This window comes from Cimex lectularius, unplaced genomic scaffold, assembly GCF_000648675.2.
Source record: "Cimex lectularius strain Harlan isolate CLEC.00 unplaced genomic scaffold, Clec_2.1 scaffold47, whole genome shotgun sequence".
In the NCBI taxonomy this organism is placed as follows: Eukaryota; Metazoa; Arthropoda; class Insecta; order Hemiptera; family Cimicidae; genus Cimex; species Cimex lectularius.
This window is the reverse complement of record NW_019392686.1, coordinates 1147064-1163914: the sequence shown is the minus strand read 5'-3', so window position 1 is coordinate 1163914 and position 16851 is coordinate 1147064. Positions and strand designations below refer to the sequence as shown.

Below are 16851 nucleotides of genomic sequence, written 5' to 3'. Positions count from 1 at the left end.
AACCAATGACTCAATGCCATTAACCATGCTTAAATTGGTCAAATTCAATTATATTGGGACTAGATGAGCTAGTGAAAATTCAATTTGTTCCATTGTTACAAAAAATGTTCGACCTATAATTGAACGTCGATTTGGTCAGTCTGTGAAGTTTTTTTTTATTTTTTACTTTTATATCAATCCCTGAGGAAAGCCCTTGCTCGAGCTGTTATCTTTCTGATACGACCACGGCTGCTGATACTGATTTTCGGTTTTCCTCGAGAGCTATTGGAATTTTCTTCGCTATCTTCTGAAAAACGTCTTTTCTTTAGTACCCTTTTTGGTCTCAGTCTTTCCGTTTCACTTTCGCTATCAGCAGCGTAACTAGGCTTTTTGATCGACCGCCTCGGCCTAGTCGGTTTTCTATTCTTCATCTTGCTAGAGCTTGTATTCTTCCAAGAACAGTCACTGCCGTAGTCTGTTTCACTTTCCCGAGCTCTCTTCTTACCCTTAGGGGCTTTGCTACTTTTATTTACGCTTTTAATGTTGAACTCTTCACCACTTGACTCTTCTGAAGTCGACTCTTCGAAATAGTTGCTATCAGATTTATCATCTTGTACTGGAGATGATTCTTTGTCTTCATCATTCATCCCCACTTCACTCCCACTCTCCTCCAATTTCCCTTTGTAATCCTCACCCGATTCATTTTCGCTGCTTTCCACTTCAACTTCCTCATCTTCGTCCTCTTCTGATTCATCTTTTTTACTCGGTTGATGATTTTTAGGTTCAGATTCATTTTTGGTATTTGAATTTCTAGTTACAGGCCTCAACACTTTTACATGCCCATTCATCACCCCTAAAACAAATATTACATAATTATTCAACAAAATAATTTTATAAATTTTTTCTTCATGAAAATTTTTTTAAAATTGTTAATGGAAATTGGTTTGAACTGTGCTTTTTAAAGTTTCAATGGAAACTAAGGAGAATTTATAAACGACATGAATTTGTGCTGTTTTTTGAACTACTCATAGTCATAACACAATAGACACAAAATATTTGTAAAAAGTAATACATAGACATAATCAAATTACCAAAATTATTAAATACAAACAATTATCAAATCTAACATCTAACTACTGAGATAAGCATATTAGAAATACATATAAACATGGGTCCCATGTGACAAAACTGATCAGCATTTCTGTTGAACTTGAACCTAAATTTACAATTTTTTAACTTGGGTTTAAAAGTTTGGCAATATTTAAATAATCAAACAAAAATGTGGTGACACGATTTGATGGAGAACATAGTCACATTTAGCTTTCAATGGCCAATTGTACATTTTAAAAATTCCAACTTAGCAACTAACATTAAACAGCATCTTTTATTACACACATTAAATAACAAATTACATAAGTTGTAACAAAAGTCAGTGCATTTTTCTATTGGGTTGTCCGGAAAATAATGCAGGATTTTAAGTTTTCATTAAAAAAAATCTATATAAAATATTCTGTTTACGTTTACAGGATTACTCATTTGTATGAATGTCAACAATTATTAATCCTCTTCCAAATGATATTGTTTGTTTACCTCTGTAGCATTCCGCTACTTGGAAATAATTCAGTCATCCTTATAATGTCAAAGCGAGAATTTCGTACGATTTTCTTTTACGAGTTTAAACTCGGCCGAAGCGGAGCCCAAACGGCTAGAAACATTAACCAAGTCTGGGGCGAGGGTTGTGTTAATGAGTGCACTGTGCAAAGGTGGTTTAAAAAATTTCGGGAGGGAGATTTCAGCCTTGAAGATGAAGAAGGTCGTGGAAGGCCTTCCTCTCTTAATGATGATGTTCTGCGATCAGTGGTGGAAGAAAACCCCAAAACAACTGTTCGAGAACTTGCAGAGCAACTCAAAGTCAGTAAAACGACCGTCGCTGACCACCTCAAGGCGATTGGAAAAGTGAAAAAACTCGAAAATTGGGTTCCACACTCATTAAACGATCGCCAAAAAAATCAGCGCTTTGATGTTTGTGCATCACTTCTTTGTCGAAACAAAAATGACCCATTTCTGGCCAGAATTGTTACATGTGACGAAAAGTGGATTCTCTACGATAACACTAGACGTTCTGGACAGTGGCTCGACAAAGGAGAAGCTCCAATACATTTTCCAAAGCCCCCAACTCATCAAAAAAAGGTAATGGTTACGGTATGGTGGGCTTCATTTGGTTTAATACACTACAGCTTCTTAAATCCTGGCGAAACCATCAATGCTGAATCATACTGTAACCAAATTAATACCATGCATCAGAAATTGGCAGTAATGAAGCCCTCTTTGGTCAATCGGAAAGGGCCCATTTTGTTGCATGACAACGCTCGACCACATGTGTCACGTGTAACGTCACAAAAATTATTGGAGCTTGGCTATGAAACTTTGCCTCACCCACCCTACTCTCCGGACCTCTCGCCTACTGACTACCATTTTTTTAGACACCTGGACCACTACTTACAACACATAATATTCAAAAATCAAACGGAACTGGAAAATGCATTTATTGACTTTATCAATTCTAAAAATTCTGAATTCTACTCAGACGGAATTAATAAGCTACCAACACGTTGGGAGAAATGTATTGAGAGTATGGGAAATTATTTTGATTAAAGAACATTGCTTTAAAGTAACTAGTTTCTTTTTTTTTGTTTAATACCAAAATCCTGCATTATTTTCCGGACAACCCAATAATTTATTTAAAGAACTGTTAAAATGACGATTCACAAATTGAATATCATTAGGATATATATTTGCTTTATTAATTTTTGAGGGAAACTTGCCAAATAATCAGTTTTTTATTTTTTTTATTTTTTTTTTTTTTTGAGGGGTATTTATCCAAGTGTGGAAATATTTCAGTTTGTAATTGTAAGTTGTTTAAACAACTGGTTCATTGAAGAGACATGTATTCTGTCTAACGTTATGAGTCGCGTGAAAACAGCCTAAGTAAATTTTGAGGATGAATGTCAAAACATGAATTCCAGAAGCTATCATGGACTGAAGATCAATTGGATTATTAACTGACCTAGAGTTAAAGACCCAGGAATCAGCAGAACTGTAATAGCTTCTTGGACTCGCGAGGTTTTTCGGGTGCTTTATCAAGGATCCTGGTAGCACCACTAAATGGTCTGTTCACAAAGAACATATCCTGACACAGGGGCAAGCAACAAGAACAAGTTAGTTGGACTCTCCAACCCTACTGAGAAGAATCACATATGCAAAGGGACTTGCTACTTACAGAATGGCTTAAGGTAGAAGTATAGTTCAACCTAAGTAGTTAAGCTAGACGCACTTATTCAATTTTTAGTTGTTTATTATTGTTTGTTATCTACAAACTGCACACATTTGAGCAACTAAATAGTTGAGTTGTGGGTTGTGAGCACAGAAGCAACTTATATATTGCACTGTTATCATGGACTTCATTGAGAGTATATGGTATGGTGGAAAAGGTTACTAGGAAGCGGGGTTTGTATTCCCCAGGCACTGCAGCCTTCCAGCTTGTTGTACCTTCCTAGTTCCTTAGTTCAGTCAATAGACTCAAGCCTTCTTCTTAGAAGTATCAGGTCATTGCCTGCCGCTGCTACAATTTCATTCCCTAAATTTTTTTCCTATGTTAGGTTAAACCTCCATTGAGTTGTTGCTTCGCATTTGAAGATGATATGAGTGGCTGTTTCCTCCTCCTCGTTACATAATCTGCAAATGGGATCATCGCTGTATATACCCATGTTGTGTGGATGTTTTCTCAGTTACCAGTGACCGGTTAGTAGTCCTACCACTCCTCTGAGTTTGACCCTCTCCAATTGCAGCAGTGTTTTTGCCAGTCTCGGTGAGGGTTGTTTCATCTTAAATGTACTATGTCTAGCACTGCTAGAGTTTATCCACTTCTCCTTTTGTTTTGCTTGGATCCATTCTGCGATGGAGGATTATTTGTTTTTGTTACCCCAAGAAACGGTTCGGGGCCTATGTATGGTCTTGCAGATCCTCTTCTGGCCAGTCTGTCTGCTTTCTCGTTACCCAAAATTCCCCTGTGCCCTGGCACCCAAGATATCATCAGGTTGTTGTATTTCCCCAGGTTTTGGAGATTTTGGATGCATTCACTGAATAATTTTGATGTGATTCTTTTATACATGCTAATGCTTTAATAGCTGCTTGGCTATCTGATCTTATGAGGATTTTTTTTGTCAGTGTAACCTCTTTTAAGATTTTCCAGGACACAAGCATTGATGGCATGTATTTCTGCTTGAAATACCGAAGTGTACTTCCCTAATGAGTTTGTTGATTGCTCATGTTTTAGGCTTGTACAGAAAACGCCTGATCCGTTTGTTTTGGAGCCATCTGTGTACCATATCATTGTACCTGATGCTCTCGTGTTCTTCCTCTCCTTTATAGTCCATTGAGACTTTGTAGGAAGTTGTGAAGAATGTTTTCGAGATCATATTTCTAATGGGTGTCTCATTTTGTTGATTATGGCTGTATGCCCGAATTGTTTATTTCTTTCCAATTTAATTGTTTCTGGAGCCTAAGTGAGCTTTTCCTAGCCTCTCCTTCTATGAATATATCCAGTGGAGGTAGGTTTAACAAAGTTTCTAATACGTTTGTAAGAGTTGTTCTCATCGCCCCTGTGATACATAGGTTTCATTTCAAATTATTATATCAAATGAATGTTTGTCTGATACAGGCTTACATCACCTACCAAGAAACTAAATGGATTTTCTTGCCAATCTGCTGGCTAGTTGTTGCAGTGAGCACAGTTGCCTTTAACTCTGTGATCCAAGTGAATTTGCATCAATTGTGCAACCGTTAGTTTGCGAAAAAAATCCAAACTGTTTAGTTGGTCAGCTTTACAGTTGCATATTAGTGCACGCTTTCAAACAAACCCCCTGGGACCAAACTGTTGCGCAAATAAAAATTGCATGTGTCCGCCTAGCCTTAATGTGCTAAATGTAGATTGTACAAGATTTAGTGATTTGCATCCTGACAATGTCCCTATACGAAGCTGTATTGTAAAAAGTTTTGTTAACTCGATCAACCAAGCACCGACTTTTGTTACAACTTAACCATCTATTGAACATTTACAATCAGTCCTATTTTATGTTTTCGTTTGAAAACATATTCCCAGGAAATTGTGCAGGTACTGAGATGTAATAGACATTAAAATGGTGTCAGCTGAGAATTTTTATTTTGACTTACTATTTTTCTCTGCACTTCCCTTCGAATTCTTGGACCATGATGACAACCGCGATGGCGAAAAATTTCGGGAATCTATCCCTTTTTTAGATCTTGTATTATATTTCGTATGAATTCTTCTCTTACCTAAATAACGAGAATATTAACACACAAAAAAGTTTAAATGTGACTTTTTCCCATTCCAAAATAACTCTTTCATATTTATTTGTATCAAAACAAAAGGTTCTTATTTATATAAACATACTATTTGATATTAATTTTTTGGTGTGTTTGTGTGTGATTATTAAAAAAATAAAACTTACATTTCTTTAACATACTGTCTGATGAAGCATCTGAAGAATTTGAATTGTCTGAAGGAGAATCCCCATCATCTGATTTGTTTTCAGCCTCTTCTATTGAGGGAAAAATATAAGTTTGTAAAACAATTTATTAATTAGCATTAATTATATACACCTTTACCCATTGAGCTTTCTTCATCAGAGGAGCCTGAATCATTTTCCTTATAATTTATGACTTTATTTCCACTATTCCTCTTTCCTAAATCTACAGATATAAATTGTAAAAAAAAATCTGATTTACACAAAATATATACGCCACAACTTACCAGCAGTGCTAATAATGATTTTTGTGGATTTACCATTGACCGGATGCGATATTTTAGGTACAACTATTCTCTGAGGTCTTCTGTTTTCTTTTATTTCTATAAAACAAACAAAAAATTAGTATTTTAAAATGAATAGAAGTTGTTCTGTGTTAATAAACTGTTTAAAAATGCATTTTCAAAAATTGCATGAACTGATGTTCCTTTTTCACAAGAACGCCTAAACTTTTTTATAATGACTTACTTTGCCGATTAGAGGCAACTTCGTCCTCTTGTTCTTTCAAATCGTCGTTTTCTTCATCCTCTTCATCATCACTTGAAGAAGAAGAAGAAGAGGAGGAGGAGGAGGAGGAGGAAGGCACTTTTGGGGAAATTTTCGAATAAGAATGTCCTACAATCAAATCCCCGATTAGCAAAATCAAAAAACTGCAAATTTTAAAATAGCCAGACCATTTGTCATTTTTGAAGATTCTCCTTTTTTCTTTTCCTCACTTGATTTAATTCTCTGTGCTTGACTATTCACTGTAATAAAACAATTAAATTATTAATAAAATTGTTGCTTTAACAGTTAGTTTTTATACCTCTTCTAGTGGCTAAATAATCAGAATCTTCTCCTGAACTTGAATTCTCATTATCGTTGTATGAAACAGGATTTGTCCTGCGCCTTCTCAATCCTAAAAATATATGGTATTGTTCTATATTAATTTCATAAAAAATAATATGCTATTTATGCAAACATATTGTGTAAAAATGTAAAAAAGTAGAATGGTATGCAAAAAAAAAAAAAGAGAGCTCCTATGAGAAAAATTTGTTACCCTACTCAACTACCGTCAGCTTTACAACAGTAGTTTTACTAATTAAAGCACATATTAAAACTAATTATCAATTCAACCAATTCTCGGATTCTTTTTCCTTTAATAACTCATCAATTAATAGTCAGATTATAGCACTATTGGTTTGAATTTAATCACGGCTTTTATGTGAACTTGTTGAAAGAAGTTTTAATGCAACAGTTATTTTAGAAGTTGTTCTGTGTTAATAAACTGTTTAAAAATGCATTTTAAAAAATTGCATGAACTGATGTTCCTTTTTCAGTATTTTTAACGTTTTAACTTATGATTATTTGGAGATCGTGAGGTGCGGTCTGGTGTGACAGGTTTAGAAAAACATTTTCTTTATCGTGCCAACGTTTCGATCTTTATTGAGATCATCTTCAGGGCCTGGGATTTATAAACATTTTTACATCTTTTATGTACTTGTATAATTTAAACCATGTTTATAAATCCCAGGCCCTGAGTTGAAATCACTCAAGATCAAAACGTTGGCACGATAAAGAAAATGTTTTTCTAAACCTACGTCACACCACACCACATCTCCCAATCTTCAAATAATCATTAAATAACGGCCACTAAACACCACACACACAAAAAAAAAAATTTTAACACCAAATTTGGTAGCCTCCTTCTTTAAGAGACATTTTCAAACTACCTTTTCCATTATTTTACAGTGAATTACACATTTGCTGCTAAATACTTTCGGACAATGGAATGGTCAATTTCCTAAATTTTGTGAAATTTTGTAGGAGTTATCAGTGGATTTGTCCAAGAAAATCATTCTGAGCAGAAGTCAGAACAACTAGAGCAAAAATGTCATTTACTCGGAATAGAAACAAAACAATAAAATTACCATTGAAGTTAGAATTAATTTTTCCTCTGCACACTCTCTTGTTTGAATTTTTCCAATTTTGAATTATCCTTTTCATATGCTCTTCAGCCATTGCTGAAAGCCTCACTGTCATGACATAGATCTATTGAAAATAAAAAGAAAGAAGTAAGTAAATATTAGGTAGAAAATTAGATTTTCTTAAATTTAAAAACCCACTTTTGATCTTTTGTTCGTATTGAAATTCCTCGAGTTGCTAAATATCATCCTGATATCTTTACAAAACTCAAGCGGGGATGTGTAGTTATCTCCTCTCAGCTCTTCCCTTATTGTACTGAGATCCATGGGCGAGTCAATGATTTTATCATAATCCGGATGTTCAAGGCGGTCCACGGCTTGCCTGAAATTAATAAGAGGCTGTATAAAATGCAACAGGATGGTCTAGCAGCAAAATACTTGAAAGGCTCGGCGTCTTGGCAGTTCCATAAAACTTCAAGCAGTTGCCTGCAGTCTCTTCTCCAATCTGGCTGGTGGTGGTTGGCTCTTCTCATCGCCCTGAGCGATCTACTTGCAGCCGCTCGTTCCCTGTTTGATGTAGATGGCGTATTCAACTCATCACTCTCACTGCCAGAACTTTGGTATGACTCCATCAACTGTCGGTACATGTGAGAAACATCTATTTGATTGTAGTCCCTTGAAAACATTAACATAGAAATTCGTCTCATTAAATTCAGTTAATTTTTATTTAAACATTAGGCAAAATAATTACTTGCAAATCTTCAAGCATAGGTCTGTAATAATTCGTGCATGTTTAACTATAGCATTATGAGGGCCATTAAATTTTTCGGCATTCGTTGCTAAATAACGGATATCAAACTGGGCAGCAGTAACTCTTCGATAAAATTTATTCTCAAACCGAGCCTAAAATTGTTTATCTCTTTAACAAACAAAAATAAATAAATAAATCATACTAACTGGAAAAAAATTTACCTTGATAGTAGATAAATCAATAGGAAATTCAACAACATATGAATATCTAGGATACAAGTTTATATCGACTGGTGCAATAAATGGCTCAGCAATGGATAATCCCATAACTTCCTCAAGGCTTGAAACAATCCGTGCACAAGCTGCATCGCGATCTCCTCCAGGCCATTCGTCTCCTCTTGGGTGGTACAGTATCGCAGAAAGCTCATCCGGCTGGACAGGAATGGAGCCGCCGTACTGCTCAGGCTCCCCTGTTAAAATATGTGTCCATCAAAGATCCTAGTAGCCACACTTGTGAAAGTTAGGGAAGGAAGATGTTGGAAGAAGCATGAGCAATAAAAAGAAAACGTAATTTCCAAATTTTACATAAACTTACGAATGTCTTCAACTAGTTCCATGTCCCATGGGCTCATCCCTTCGGACTCACCGTTATCCCACTTTATACGATGACAAAGGAAAGCAGACACGGCGTCAGGCTGGTTGGACTCGATCGTGCCCCACCACCAACCATCATCTATCATACTTCTAAACCTGTCACCTGTAAAACGAGAATGTGAAGTTGAAAACAGTTGCAACACAGACTGTTCAGCAAATTGTAAGAGAATAAGTGCATGATTTGACAAGAACTTTACAATGTTGAGTTATCAGCACCTATAAATTTATACAATAACAAACCTGGCTTCCATTGTCTTTCCATTGCTGTATCATAAGTTTGTTTAAGTACAAAAAAGTCAATAACATCAGGTATATCATGATATTTTATTGTGAATCTATCACTGCTAATTCTTCCATTGTTTTTTATCACAGCCAATCGTAAACAGCATAAACGGGGAGGCCTTAGCTCATACTTAATACCAATAATTTTGACAAACTCTGGTTCCTGAAATAACAATAAAGGAAATTAATAAATTTTTAAACTAATTTTAACCTACTTACTTTAAGAATGAGCTTTCCCCAAGGTTTGTACTGAGATTCTGCAATCTGATAAAGAGATTTGTCGGAGACAGCTTTGAGGTATTCATTATAACCTTGAGCAAAGAACATGACTTCGTCTCCCATTTGGGGATAGTAAGGAAATTTCTTTGGAATAACTTCAGATAGCCATTCAGAAGGCCTGTATAAATCTGGCACCTCTACCAGTGCAGGAGTAGCCTGGAAAATAAACGACAAAGTAATTTCTCTTTATTTTGTAAAAAAAAGAAAATAAAAAAAATTACAGTTGAAGTAGAAGGCACGGCATTAAAGGGAGAAGAGGTAGAAGCTAAGGGAGAAGAGGTAGAAGCTGAGGTAGATGGGCCTGCCGATGTTGAAGGAACTGGTGCTTTCCGCGGCCTTGGCGGTGTCGGAACGTGTACCGGAGGTGGTGGCAGTCTCTTCCTCCTACGTCTACTACGCTGAGGCGGTTCAAGAGAAACGCCATGATCGGCCACCCAGTCAGAATACTCAGTGCTGGAAGATTCTGAAGAACTAGATGGGCTCAGCATGTCTTCAGAATGTGCTGTCACATCACTGGTATTTCCAGATCTGGGACTGCTGACTTGCCCATCATCAGCCTCCTTAAAAAAAAAATATAAAAAAAATAAAATTTAAAAAAATGTACAAGACAATATTTATATAAAAAATATACTGAGTGAATAAATCAAATAATTACATCATCCTGTAACTGTTGTTCCCTTGCTGCCCTCGTGCGGTAGGAATGCATGTTTCTTCTATGGTTTCTCCTGTTAACAGGAGCAGCAGGTATTTCAGGAATGACTTCAGCGACCCTTTTGCTTTCTCTTGTATACTCTTCAAGCTCCAATTCAGCGTACTGTGAACTGGCCAACACATATTTGCGAATGTTAATTTATCAACTTAATAAACTATTTATGTACATATAAACACATTAGTCTTGCATTAATTTATTTTGTAGGAATCCTGGACAAATCCTGGTATTGCTCTTGCAATTTTATATGATATCGAAAAAAAAAGCATGGTTAAAAGTAAAAACAGTAAAGTAATTCCTATCAAAAATGAGGGCTGAACTACCCGTTGGGTGTCACAAGCGAGGACCCACTTTTCAATACTTATTCATTTTACAATTAATTTCAAAACCAGACAAACATGAGTTGGTCACCCTAATCACTCAGCCACCTCAGTCCCCCCCAAAAAAAAATTATGGTTAAGTGATCCTACCCCCCATCCACAAACCCAAAAAAGAGTATGGAGTCATATATAAATTTGGGTATTACAGGAATTACTTTATTTTTACTTAAGTACTTTAGGTGGATAATTTAATTTTAAATTAAATAAAAAGCAATACCAACTTAATAAAAATATTGTTTCCAGAGAAAATTGCCTTAAGTGAAGATACTAACACAAAAATAAAATGTATTAAGTATAAAAATTACTAACATTTTTTCCCTCACTGTCCGCAGCGCCCATATGCTGAGGGGCATGACGAGTACACCCTGTTTCCAATCCATTCCATCCCTTTGCCAATTTCCACTCGACTGTCGAACCCCTTCTATGTCACCCCGAAGCCTGAGCCCAGGACCACCAAAAACTACTACAAATAATATCATTAATTATCAAATATCAGTGTTGTTAATTCAGTGCACTTACTTCCTTGAGCAGAATGAGACGTTCTCGGAGAAGTCGTCGATGCCATTCCTGCCAGTTCTTCTATCATCTGATCAATGTTTGATACAGTTTCGGAGACATTTTGAATTACTTCTTGTTGCCCTAATTGAATAGATTTATATATAATTTTTAATTATGTAATACTAAGAACATACCTCCAGCATTGAAAACTATATTAGGGATAAGCTGGTCCACCGAACAATGTTCTCTACCAGGAACCAATCTTTGTAACCTCGGTGGATAAGGATTGCCATCGATATCGACTAAAAACGGAGGAGGCATCAAATGTGGAGGGATTTGCGTCTGTTCGTCAAGAACGTTATTTAAAGCATCTCGTACCAATGGACGGTAATCTGTATGAAAAAATAACTCTTTTGGAAGCTGAAACACAAACATGGTAAGTTTCAAATTGTGTTTTTTTCTTTAGAATGTTTATATATTTGATAAGTTTAGGGGCAATTTGTTTACTTACATCTTTAAATCTGTCAGAGATAGGTGACAAGCCAAAAGTCAATAGATGACCGTGTGAATCTGTCGCAGCAACCATTGTTCCATCAGGAGACCACCTTGCGTCAAAAACAGCTCCATTTCCCTGACCTTCTATATGGTTTTGGTACATGGCTAATGTTTCACCGTTCAGTAGATTCCAGAGTATTATAACACCGTCATGTGCTGCACTCAGTAAAACCTAAACATAATCAGAAATGTAAGCTTACATTGGATATGCACGTCTTATAATGGACTCACTGGATCGAAAGGATGATTTTCCAAGACATAAACCTCCTCCTTGTGCCCTTTGAGCACCTTAAGTAAATCGCCTGTAGTTGAAGACCAGACTTTCAAGGAATAATCGTTGACTGCAGTAATTACAAAAATGTCATCGGCACTCCACGAAACCATTGTTACTCTCAGTTTCATCTTACTTTCTTCTTCGGTCGGCTTAAGACTGAAACGGACAATTTTAACAACATGTTTTATTTGAAATATTCATTCTGATGTTTACCTGTGAAGGTTGGTGTTCATAAAGAGCCTTTTCGCAACCCATCTTTGAGCCTGGTAATTCCAAATTATGGCTGTACCGTCTTTGCTTCCTGAGATGAACCTCAAACTTTTATTCGCCCACTGGATGCTATCAACACGATCTGTATGCTTTTCCATCTCCATTATCCTACATGAAAATTGCAATGAAAGGTATATTCGCATAACTATACAAAATTTATCTCATATACCTCTGCGGTGTTTCACCGAACATAGAATAAACTCGCACGTGGTGGTCAGCACTGCCTGCAGCAAGAAATAGTCCTCCAACGGAAAATTTCGCACACAGCATTTGTGCTTGGCCTGGTCTCATTTTTTCATGGTACTGAACTGGCTTAGGTCTATAATAAATTGTTAACATTAATACAGCAATTCTGTTTTAAAAATGTATTTAAAAACTCACTGAAATATTACTCCTCCATCACTGAATACAGAGTAACTCCAAAAAGCTACAGAACCATCAGAACTAGTAGAGACGAGATAATGTACATCGTTCACTGGATTTGGACAAAAGTTAACTCCAGTAACCGTACCAGTATGCCCTGTTAATGTTGCAACCTGAAAAACATTAAAAATAAAATAAAAGTGTTGATTTAATTATAATTGATAATAAAATTGAAGATATAATTAATTGTACTGACAGGATATCCAGATTGAAGGCACCAAACACGAATCATTCTATCCAGGCTTCCAGCTGCGAGAAGTGTGTTCTCAACATTAACAGTTATGTCGGTAATTTCAGCTGAAGCACCTCTAAAGGTACTGATCAACCTTCCATCAATCGCACTCCAGATTTTAACCAGCAGATCATCAGCTCCCTGATTGTTGTGTATAAAATACAGTAAAGAATACGTACAACGGTAATAAACTACTCACAGTTATAATGTATCTTCCAGTCCTGTCAAATAGCAAACAATAAACCGCTGACAAGTGTCCAAGTGTTCTGTTCAGCAGATGAGTTCTTGCGTACAACTTCGGGGCAATCGCTTGTTTCCTGCTCAAAGGGCCTGAAGTTTCCCTGCCATACAGGACTTGCACTAGAATTTTAAAAAATTATACATGAAAATGATTATTTCACTATTTTTGAAGTAATTTTTTTGGAACGATTATTACCAATGTTGTGCTGTAAGCAATACAGCGGGCTCTGAATTGCACGTCCATGCCTCCGGGCAACAAAACCGACTAATGGCAATGACTTTTTGACTTCTGGAAAATTCATAATTAGTTGAACTATGTACATTTCTACAAGGAAATTTCCATCTTTTATAATTTTCTTTTTTTTATGTCTAATGTAAAAGTGTACAATCTAATTTAAAAAAAAAATATATATATATATATAAAATCAGTACCTCGAGTGCGAAGAAGTGACTGTCGCCCTACACCCAAAAGGGACCTAATGCCAGGAACACTCGGTTTGATTTCCCTGTCCAAAAATATGCCAAGGCGCCTGCATATATTGTACAGATGCAATGGGCCAATGTGTGTGTTTTTACTCTCCTTGAACAAAAAAAAAAATAAAATACAAATGCAGATTACTTACAGAGTACGAGCGACAATATTAATCTCACATATTCGTCAAAGGACTGCTCATGTTCTTCACCTTCCCAGTCGAGTCGCTTTGGCAAGATCTGGAAAAAGAAATCCGAAATAAGTCTAATTCAAAATTGTGATTTTTTTATACTCAAATATGAAATGGCTAGACTAGTTTATCTGTTTCAACCCTTCATTTTTTGTTTTACAGTTATGTATATCTCATTTTTCAAGATCGTTTGTCAAGATCTTTTATATCATTACAATTCATTGTGAGATATCCTCTTAGGACATGCGAGGTGATGAAACTGTATTTTGGTAATCATTTTGGTGCATCTGTCCTTGCTGTTTTGTCATCTTCAGTGTTGGATCTGGTGCAATTCTGGAAACATTTGACAGACTAAAACAGCAAGGGTAGGCAGAATAAAATGACAGACAAAACCAAGCTACAAAATAACAATCTGATAAGTTTAATCATTAAACATTGTGTTTATATATACTAAAAATTATAAAACAATTTTGGAAATTTATTTTTAAAAACTTATCTCAAAATGTAGTCAAACTGTTCAATTCCCTCTTTTCAAGCCTCATTTAAGGCAAGACAGTGAAGTTCGGAATACTCTGTCAGTGTAGGCAAAAACAGGACTCAGCCGAGTGAACCAATGAGTATTATTGTAACATTAAGCCAAATTGTAAGAATGACTTACTTGGGTACTGTTTAGCAGTTTATGGGGGCTTGGGGAACTTTAGGCATAGCAGAATGCAAATGGGATTAATCAGTGCAAAAGTAAACAAAGGAAGTAAATAAAGTATTATTTACTGTTTATTTTGACTACGATAACTCCTAATAACCTTTAACTAGTATAAAAAGATACTGGATTTAATTTTAAACTAAATAAATTGAATGGTGTGTTAAATTTGTCCAACAGTGAATAACATACTATGGCACTGATTTGGACAGGATGTCTTATCTTTCCTGACCACCAGACACAAAAAAACAAATTGACATTCCAAAATGCATACTAAAGTTACCAAGCTACAAGATCATCACTTCCAAATGCTTAAGCCTAACTGTAAAATGTAGCAGAGATGGCATTGTTTGGCAGTTTTTGGGGCAAGATGTGTCATTTCCATACTGACTGACCACCAGATCTACAACGAAAGACACTTACAGAAAAAACAAGAAAGAATAGAAAGGCCAGGATGGCACAAATCAAGGTCAAACTCAAGCTTCATCTCGTAAACTCATCCCCATATTTCAAGATTAAATGAACCATAAAAAATGCATTTTTTGATATTGCTCACCAGACTCATACTTTTTTTTACCTTTGTTATTACCAATTGGTCATAATTTTATTATAGTGATTAGACAGAGCTCCCTATCTTTTCTGCTTTCTTTTTCTTCTTTTTTTTAATAACTTCTTCTTTAATTTCTTCCTTATTTATTATTTTTTTACAATTACGCTCCTCAATTTAAATTGACATCTCCACATCATGCATTTATTTCAGGAGGGCTTTATAAATTTTCTCCACAGCCAACAGTTATTCGTAATTGAATGGCTTCTCCTATATCTTGTATTCTGTGCATGTCATTGAAAGTTACAGTTCTGCGAGAATGTTTGTTGCTGTGCATTATCGTGTGTTCTAAGTCCTTAGGACGTGACAAGTTGAGCATAACGGGGTTTCCCTAACTCCAGTACGATATAGAAAAACCCCACAAACTCTGTGATTACGTCTTAGCCTGTTGATTGCTGTGCACGCTTTTTTTTATCATGTGTGTGCGGTGGAACCGAGGAATTTTGAAGATTTGGGGTTTCATTGTCTGAAATAAAGCTTAAGGATCTCTTCCCACTCTTTCTGCCAATTGCATGTGTGAAAAAACGTCCGTGCATCTCCAAGGGGGACAGGTAAAAACATAAATATAACAGAGTGCCACTCATTCGTGCAACGACTATCTCATTATTAATTAATATTTTTATGTAAGGTTTTGGTTGAAATGAAAAAGTTAGTGTCACGAGCGGGATTCGAACCCACGACCTTCGACTAAATACGCCGCTGCTCTACTACATGAGCTATCGTGACTTCAATCCACTCGGACTTCCCATCTCAACCCACAACCTTTCAAATTTTCCCTCCTTTTTGTCATTTCTCATGGGTTCGAATCCCTCTCGTGGCATTAACTGTTTTTCATTTCAACCAAAACCTTACATAAAAAGATTAATTAATTGAAAGAAATAATTTGGTCTATAGACCACTAAATATAATGGGTATCTCATTATTTTTATTTCTTTAATGTCCCCTAACCATCCCCAGAATCAACAGTGAAGATGGCGAAACACTAAAACACATCTCACAAACAAAATTATAGAGTATGGACACTAGAGACGATCAAATCACCTTCCTTTTTCAGCTATCTATCCATTTATTGTTCCTGAATTGCCTGAGTGACTGTTTTTTTAATCAAATATTTACAAATCAAATTACTTGAGAAATCAAAGTAGTTTCTGACAGAATATTCTTAATACTGGCGAAAATGGAAGATGACACAATATGAGTGTTTCTAATTGCGTTTTAATATAAATATTTAATGCTATTGTGTAACAAACAGATGAATTTGTCTAATTTTAACCTCACCTTGTGTTCAGTCAGTTCTTCTTTCAGCACCTATGGAAGCACACATGAGCTGTTCAGTTTTGAATATGAAAGAAAATTTTTGAAGTTTTTATAAAACCTAACTGACCTGAAGTGTCTTCTTGCATGGACCTGACTCAAGGAATTTGGCGATGAGGAAGTAGAGCTCTGTTGGCAGAGAAACGTATAGAAGTAGTAACGGTGCAAAAGCAGAGTTACACATTTAAAAAAAATAATAATAATAATAAACGCTGGCCTACCTTGCTGAGTCTGCAGATCCGAAGTCGTCTCCGAGATGCTGGCCATCATCACTTATCATTTGACATTTCCAACTAAAATCCAGTTTGTTTACGAAGTTGAAATACTAACCAGCCACCGTCCAAAAACGCCTCCAGGCCGTTCGGGCAGTCGAAAAGTCCTAACCGGGCCAGTCACATCTTAAATCCCTCGCCAAACTCGAATTTCAATACGATTAACGAATTTCTCGATCCGCCCGTTAACAATTATTGAGAAAGTAATCAAAATACACTAGGGCAAGAAGGAACGGAACCTCCCGAATTAACACTCGAGGT

General features: G+C 36.0%; 1 protein-coding gene across 1 annotated transcript; it reads right to left on the bottom strand.

Annotated features, from left to right (window-relative positions):
- Positions 1-147: 147 nt before the first annotated feature.
- LOC106661117 (PH-interacting protein) lies at positions 148-16833 on the bottom strand. Its single transcript, XM_014384323.2, has 34 exons — positions 16540-16833; positions 16389-16447; positions 16283-16312; positions 13687-13746; positions 13468-13615; positions 13232-13324; positions 12995-13155; positions 12760-12936; positions 12522-12676; positions 12310-12459; positions 12084-12248; positions 11828-12026; positions 11553-11768; positions 11236-11461; positions 11063-11182; positions 10853-11006; positions 10110-10275; positions 9676-10014; positions 9395-9610; positions 9134-9338; positions 8835-8996; positions 8462-8709; positions 8241-8392; positions 7928-8164; positions 7691-7871; positions 7496-7616; positions 6391-6483; positions 6260-6331; positions 6054-6200; positions 5813-5908; positions 5662-5751; positions 5511-5600; positions 5212-5334; positions 148-832 (listed from the first exon to the last, which is right to left on the bottom strand). Exons 1-34 carry the CDS (start codon positions 16586-16588, stop codon positions 174-176), a joined length of 5559 nt encoding a protein of 1852 aa, XP_014239809.1. The 5' UTR covers positions 16589-16833; the 3' UTR covers positions 148-173.
- Between the last annotated feature and the right edge of the window lie 18 nt (positions 16834-16851).

Bases quoted from the DNA above. Each gene is read 5' to 3' on its own strand.
- LOC106661117 (XM_014384323.2), bottom strand. From the start codon at position 16,588: ATGATGGCCAGCATCTCGGAGACGACTTCGGATCTGCAGACTCAGCAA. The intron at 8,393-8,461 runs GTAAATTTTTTT...AAACAATTTTAG, and splicing joins TTGATTTATCTACTATCAAG to GCTCGGTTTGAGAATAAATT. The intron at 5,601-5,661 runs GTGTATATAATT...TTCCCTCAATAG, and splicing joins AGAAAGCTCAATGGGTAAAG to AAGAGGCTGAAAACAAATCA.